Raw genomic sequence first — 8,097 nt, forward strand, 5'->3', positions numbered from 1 at the left:
TCCCATGTTAAAGCTACTTATCTTAGGATATGGATTCACCAAGGTCCTATGGAAATAATGCTGTGTCTGTGCTCTCTGGAAGAGGGCAAAGAACAGAGGGGAGGAGTAGGTAAGGAGGGAATACAGGCTTCCTAACACTTGAGCTTCTTCATGCACACATTTATAAACAGTTTATTTACTATATGAAGCAACTCGAAGGTAGCTATTACTTCCTTCATTTCAGACTAGGAAACAGAGGCAGAGAGTACATATTCCCTAAATCAGCCAGAAACAGCAGAGTTAGTATTTGAACCTAAGCTTATCTTGCTGTTAATCTATGTTAATTTTACCATAACAAAACCTTTTGGAGTCTCAGACCCACCAGGATGCTTCTTATAGGACTTGCAAAATGTTTCTCTGGAATACTCTAGGTAAAGTGACACAATTCCAGAGCTAAACCTAGTTCAAACCATGGCTTAAGACACCAGTTATTGGGATCCCTGCATGGCTCAGTGGTTGAGCATCTGCCTTTGGCTCAGGGCGTGATCCCAGAGTCCCGGGACTGAGTCCCTCATTGAGCTCCCTGCATGGAGCCTGCTTTTCCTTCTGCCTATGTCTCTGCCTCTCTCTCGGTGTCTCTCATGAATAAATAAATAAAATCTTGAAAAAATATATGCCAGTTATCAACTTGGTGGATTTTTTTTTGTAAATATATTCATATTCTGTTTGTCCCAACTCAAAATTTGGTTACAGTTTCATTGGATAAACTGGGTCTCGCACAAATCAAAGATAGAAATCTGGGTTTAAGTCTATCAAATGAACATTAATTCCTTCTGTGATAATTAGCTTACCCTACATTGAGTAATCAGGCCTCTTTCTGCTTTGGATTGGTGGTCTATCACAATATTTTTAGAGAACACTTCAGACATTCTCTTCAGTGTGAGATAAAATTGTATATTGATTTGTGTTCCCCTTATATCCTTGTCCCATCTTTGTAATTCCTAGACTTTTGGGAGTACTTCAATGATGTCCCATGTAAGACAAATAGGAAACTATGCCAATTTGCAGAATCTAAAAGTTCTGATCTGCTTCCCATAGTGAAGAGTAAGAATTCAGGGGGAGAAAGTTGCTACCCTGTGCCAAGAACCTCATAGCTATTTCATTTGTTCTTTATAATTATCCTTTGCAGTTGATATTCTCTCCATATTTTATATGGAAAAAAGCCTGACACATAAAGAGATTAGGCTACTTGCCCAGATACAGAGTAAGATAAAAGTTTGGAATGGGAAATTTGGTTTATTAGACAGCAAAGCTCATGTTCTGAGCTGCCTTTGGATCTACACAATAGATCCAGGAAAGCTCATTTTTGAGTTGAGGAAATAACTTCACATGTGATCACTTACTAGCATATTAAAGTACTTGATTCACATAATTGCTGAAGTTGGTGAGGTTAATGTAACAAGAACACCTGTGGAAAACTTTAAAGTTACAAAACTTTTTTAAAAATTTTTTTAGCACCCAATCAATGGCTGCTGACCAAGAAGTAAGCAAACTTATAAAAACTTGTATGGGAGCTAGTGTTAGGAATCCCTGAGGTTACATAAGTCCATTTCTTATACTTTTTGTCACAGAAATGTAATTGCTGTTTATATTTTGTACAAGAGTATTTGAAATGTTCTTGGGCTCATTTGAGACAATTAGGAATTTCACGACTACTCAACCACTCTGGTATAGACTGGAGCTCCCAAAAAAGGCTTTGTAGAAGGGAGATGGTCTGTGATGGGCCTTGAAGAATGGGGGAAATTTGCCCCAGTAAAAAACAAAAAAATGATGAAACATCTCAGCAAAAATGTGGCTGTATGAAGAAAGTCACCATTGTGAGGACAGGGAGTCTGAGACTTACTATTGCTGAGAATCTGATGGGAAACAGCAGGATGGCAACCCTAAGACAGGACAAGACTCAAATTAAACTTGGTACTCTTAGGTTCTGAACCCTGGGGATGTGAAACAACAGGAGCCACTCTTGAATTCTTAGTGAGAGATGCCTGAAGGGCAGAAAAAAAAGTAGACTTTTACAAGTAATGGCCAGTGATTTAGTGCTTATCTGTCTCTTTAGAGACCAAGAGGGATGTGGTCAGAAAGAAGAATCCTATCAACTGTTTTCTTTCAATCCATTCTTCTTAATTATCACCAGGTAATGGGCAAAACTTAGAGTGAGAAATACTTATAGAAAGATGCATTTTTTCTTTTACCTATCTTATAGATACCCAGATACTCAGTAAGCTTAATAGTCTCTGTCCTAAGAGTAAACCTTTAAGGAACTTTGTCTCTTTATCTTTTAACCATGAAATCTGGGAAACCTTAAATGAAAGATTCTTTTCTTTGAGAAATAAGATCCTATACCAAATCTCTTTGAAGAAGCCAATTAGATTTGGCAATCTGACTAATCCAGAGAAAAAGAAATTGTACCTCACGGATATATTTTCCTTGGTAAATAGTCACTCTGTCTTTGGGCTTTAATAGTTTTAAGACTACTTTTAAAGTCCTTGTCCACTTTAAAAGCCAGAATATACATAAATACAGAAAGAAAATTAAAAAGGGGTTTTTACAACTATGACACATACCTGTATTTTAATGAAATTCTATCATAGTTTAATCTGCCCCCTGCTATCCCCTCATTTACTGTAGCATGATGTATACATTTCCCCAGGTAAATACATAGATCTAAAAATATTATAAACATAATTCTAACTCATTGGATGTCCTACAACTTAAACAATGCTTTATTTTGAACACACATAACTTCCAATTTTTCATTATAAAATCAATTTTAGGGACACCTGGGTAGCTAAGTTAGTTAAGCATCTGACTCTTGATTTCTGCTCAGGTTATGATCTCAGGGTCATGACCTCAAGCCCTGAGTCAGGCTCCATGGTGAGCAGGCAGTCTGCTGGAGATGTCTCTCCCTCTACCTCACCCCTGTCTCCCCACTCTTGCATACTCTCTCTCAAATCTTTTTTAAAAAAATAAAATCAGTAATTGCAAATAGGAAATCAGTATTATTGATGTTATTAATGTTGCTATTTATACAAAGTACATATGCATTGAGCTAAACACACTACATGAGTTTACATTTAATCATTGCACATAGAACTTTTCTGTAGTTTCCATTTCCTTTAAGAAGTGTTTCCCAAAGCAAAAATACTGAAAAGTGATAAAGAAGTTGGAGACCTCTAGGGTGGAGTAGGGTATTTTAGCATTAGAAGTCATGAGCATGCCTGTTTCTACATGTAGCAATGAGTGTTTTCATGCATAGTTTAATAAAATCTGTAATATGTCAAGCAGACTTTGAGACTTTTTTATTATAGGTTCCACCAGTTGCACAGGATGAAAATAAGAATCTAGTAGTCTACAGTTTCCAGAAACAATACCTCTCATAAGAGCAAAAATCCAAGAGCTCCTATCTCCTGGATACTCCACTGCCTGAAACATGTTCATGTCTAATAATGCCTGTTTGGTGCCTAGTTCTTTCTGGCTTACTGGTATTCCAGGGCTGCAATCCCTGCACATCTGGCTCTCCATCCCCTTCAGCTCTATGTACCTGATGGCTATAGTGGGGAATGTGACTATCCTGGCAGTGATAAAGGTGGAACGCAGCCTGCACCAACCCATGTACTTCTTCCTGTGCATGTTGGCTGTCATTGACTTGGTCCTTTCAACGTCTACCATGCCCAAACTACTAGCCATCTTCTGGTTTGGTGCCCACAACATTGACCTGGATGCCTGCTTGGCTCAGATGTTCTTCATCCACTGCTTTGCCACTGTTGAGTCAGGAATCTTCCTTGCCATGGCTTTTGATCGCTATGTGGCCATATGTGACCCATTACGCCACACCTTGGTGCTCACTCATGCAGCAGTGGGTCGTTTGGGCTTGGCTGCCCTCTTCCGTGGAGTACTCTACATTGGGCCTCTGCCTCTGATGATTCGCCTGAGGCTGCCTCATTACCGGACCCAAATCATTGCCCATTCCTATTGTGAGCACATGGCCATAGTTACCTTAGCATGTGGTGACACAACAGTCAACAACTTGTATGGAATGGGAATTGGCTTCCTGGTATTGATCCTAGATTCATTAGCTATCACTGCCTCATATGTGATGATTTTCAGGGCTGTAATGGGGTTGGCCACCCCAGAGGCCAGGCTTAAAACTCTAGGGACATGTAGTTCTCACATTTGTGCCATTCTTGTCTTCTATATCCCCATTGCTGTTTCTTCTCTCACTCACCGCTTTGGCCATCATGTGCCTCCTCATATCCATATCCTTTTGGCCAACTTTTACCTCCTCATTCCACCCATTCTCAACCCAGTTGTCTATGCTGTCCGTACCAAACAGATTCGAGAGAGACTTCTCTACATTCTTAAGGCAGGGTCTCAACCCAAGTGACTGTTCTGCATCTGTGGGGCATACAGATAGTGATGGTAGAAAAACACTGGAGAAGCCTATGCAGTGACACTCATGCAACTAGGTCTTTCTTACCTGAGGTATGGCGATAAAGGTCTAAGAAGAATGCTAGATTATATTCCACTTCACTGTGGATTTTCTCAAAGTAGAGAGCAGAATTTCTGAATGGGGAAATCAATATGAGTTTTTATACAGTATCCCTTTTTCACATTTGACACAAAATTAATGCAAGACCAGAGAAGACCACAGAAATAGGATTGATATTATTTTAATATCATTTAAATTCAATTTGCCAACATATAACATCCAGTCCTCCTCTCATCATGTGCCTTTGGCAGTGCCTGTCACCCAGTTACCACACCCCCCATCTACCTCCTCTCCTGCAACCCTTTGTTTCCCAGAGTTAGGAGTGTCTCACAATTTGTCTTCCTCTCTAACTTCCCCACTCAGATTCCCTCCTTTCCCTTATAGTCCCTTTTACCATTTCTTATGTTCCACATGTGAGTGAAACCATATGATAATTGTCTTTCTGCAACTGACTTATTTCAATCAGCATAATACCCTCCAGTTCCATCCATGTTGATGTACATGGTAAGTATTCATCCTTTCTGATGGCTGAATAATATTCCATTATATATATATATATAATAAAATATATAATATGTATATGCCATATCTTTTTTATGCCACATCTTTATCCATTCATCTTTGTTTGATTTTTTTTTTATTTTTTTAAGATTTTATTTATTTACTCATAGAGACAGAGAGAGAGAGAGACAGAGAGACACAGACAGAGGGAGAAGCAGGCTCCATGCAGAGAGCCCGACGTGGGACTCGATCCTGGAACTCCAGGATCACACCCTGGGCTGCAGGCGGCACTAAACCACTGAGCCACCAGGGCTGCCCCTTTCTTTGATATTTTTGATAAAAGATTTCTAGATTCTCTATGGATAATGTTTTGCACAATTTGTAAAAGACAATTATACTCTAACACCTTCTTAAAGACAATTTACAAATTGTTAGCAAAGATTTGGCAAAATTCAACTGCATTGGCAAGCTTTCCAAAGTTTTTGGCTTGCCCCAGGATAGACTTTCATTGAGGATGAAGGCAACATGAATGTGAGAAATCTTTATCTAATAGGACTTGGATTGGAACCTTCCTGCCCATAGGAGTTAAAGTTCTTTTTTTTTATATATAAAATTATTTTTTATTGGTGTTCAATTTGCCAACATATAGAATAACACCCAGTGCTCATCCCATCAAGTGCCCCCCTCAGTGCCCATCACCCAGTCATCCCCACCTCCCACCCACCTCCCCTTCCACCACCCCTAGTTCGTTTCCCAGAGTTAGGAGTCTCATCTCTCATTCACGCAAGTATCATTGTTCTTTTTAAAATTTTTGTGTATTTTTTTTTTTGGAGTTCGCTTTGCCAACATGTAACACCCAGTGCTCATCCCGTTAAGTGCCCCCCTCAGTGCCCATCACCCAGTCACCCATCCCTCTGGCCACCTCCCCTTCCACCACCCCTTGTTCGTTTCTCAGAGTTAGGAGTCTCTCATGTTCTGTCACCCTCTATGATATTTCCCACTCATTTTCTCTCCTTTCCCTTTTATTCTCTTTTGCTATTTTTTACACTCCCCGTATTATTGAAACCATATAATGTTTGTCCTTCTCAGATTGACTTATTTCACTCAGCATAATATCCTCCAGTTCTAACCACATTGAAGCAAATGGTAGGTATTTGTTGTTTCTAATGCCATTACTAATGGCTTCCTCTAATGGCTGTATTCCATTCTATACATAGACCACATCTGCTTTATCCATTCATCTTTCAATAGACAACAAGGCTCCTTCCACAGTTTGGCTACTGTCGACATTGCTACCATAAACACTGGGGTGCAGGTGTCCTGCCGTTTCACTGCATCTGTATCTTTGTGATAAATCCCCAGTAGTGCAATTGCTGGCTCATAGGGTAGCTATTTTTAACTCTTTGAGGAACCTCCACACAGTTTTCCAGAGTGGCTGCACCAGTTCACATTCCCACCAACAGTGCAAGGGGGTTCCCCTTTCTCCACATCCTCTCCAATATTTATGGTTTCCTGTCTTGTTAATTTTCCCCATTCTCACTGGTGTGAGGTGGTATCTCATTGTGGTTTTGATTTGTGTTTCCCTGATGGCCAGTGATGCGAAGCATTTCCTCATGTGCTTGTTGGCCATGTCTATGTCTTCCTCTGTGAGATTTCTGTTCATGTCTTTTGCCCATTTCATGATTGGATTATTTCTTTGCTGTTGAGTTTAATAAGTTCTTTATAGATCTTGGATACTAACCCTTTCTCTGATAGGTCATTTGCAAATATCTTCTCCCATTCTGCAGATATTTTCATTTTGTTGACTGTTTCTTTTGCTGTGCAGAAGCTTTTTATCTTAAGTGCAAATAGTTCTTTTTTGCTTTTGTTTCTCTTGCCTTCATGGATGTATCTTGCAAGAAGTTGCTGTGGCCAAATTCAAAAAGGGTGTTGCCTGTGTTCTCTAGGATTTTGATGGATTCTTCTCTCCCATTTAGATCTTTCATCCATTTTGAGTTTATCTTTGTGTATGGTGTAAGAGAATGGTCTACTTTCAGTCTTCTGCACGTGGATGTCCAATTTTACCAGCACTATTTACTGAAGAGACTGCCTTTTTTCCAGTGGATAGTCTTTCCTGTTTTGTCAAATATTAGTTGACCAAAGAGTTGAGGGCCCATTTCTGGATTCTCTATTCTGTTCCATTGATCTATGTGTCTGTTTTTGTGCCAGTATCACACTGTCCTGATGATCACAGCTTTGTAGCACAACCTGAAATCCAGCATTATGATGCCCTGGCTCTGGTTTTCTTTTTCAGTATTTCCCTGGCTATTCAAGGTCTTTTCTGATTCCACACAAATCTTAAGATGATTTGTTCCAAGGCTCTGAAGAAAGTCCATGGTATTTTGATAGGGATTGCATTGAATGTGAAAGTTTCCCTGGGTAGCATAGACATTTTCACAATATTGATTCTTCCAATCCATGAGCATGGAATATTTTCCCATCTCTTTGTGTTTTCCTCAATTTCTCTCAGAAGTGTTCTGTAGTTTTTAGGGTATAGATCCTTTACCTCTTTGGTTAGGTTTATTCATAGGTATCTTATGCTTTTGGGTACAATTGCAAGTGGGATTGACTCCTTAATTTCTCTTTCTTCAGTCTCATTGTTAGTGTATAGAAATGTCACTGATTTCTGGGCATTGATTTTGTATCCTGCCACACTGCCGAATTGCTGTATGAGTTCTAGCAATCTTGGGGTTGAGTCTTTTGGGTTTTCTATGAACAGTATCATGTCATCTGCAAAGAGGGAGAGTTTGACTTCTTCCTTGCCGATTCGAGTGCCTTTTATTTCTTGTTGTCTGATTGCTGAGGCTAGGACTTCTAGTACTATGATGAATAGCAGTGGTGAGAGTAGACATCCCTGTCTTGTTCCTGATCTTAGGAGAAAGGCTCTCAGTTTTTCCCCATTGAAAATGATATTTGCTGTGGGCTTTTTGTAAATGGAATCCAATCATAAAATGGACAAAAGACATGAATAGAAATTTCACCAAAAAGACCTACACGGGATGCCTGGGTGGCTCAGCAGTTGAGCACCG

At 39.6% G+C, this 8,097-nt stretch overlaps 1 protein-coding gene across 1 annotated transcript; it reads left to right on the top strand.

The window, feature by feature from the left end:
* The first annotated feature begins 3,469 nt into the window (after positions 1-3,469).
* On the top strand, positions 3,470-4,423 carry LOC144295462 (olfactory receptor 52M1-like). The gene has a single exon (XM_077867860.1). The coding sequence runs from the start codon at positions 3,470-3,472 to the stop codon at positions 4,421-4,423; it is 954 nt and encodes a 317-aa protein (XP_077723986.1).
* Positions 4,424-8,097: the final 3,674 nt, after the last annotated feature.

The sequence above is a fragment of the Canis aureus genome, chromosome 23 (assembly GCF_053574225.1).
Source record: "Canis aureus isolate CA01 chromosome 23, VMU_Caureus_v.1.0, whole genome shotgun sequence".
Lineage (NCBI taxonomy): Eukaryota > Metazoa > Chordata > Mammalia > Carnivora > Canidae > Canis > Canis aureus.

What these genes read in the sequence shown, in the direction of transcription:
- LOC144295462 (XM_077867860.1), top strand. Translation starts at nt 3,470, where the DNA reads ATGTTCATGTCTAATAATGCCTGTTTGGTGCCTAGTTCTTTCTGGCTT.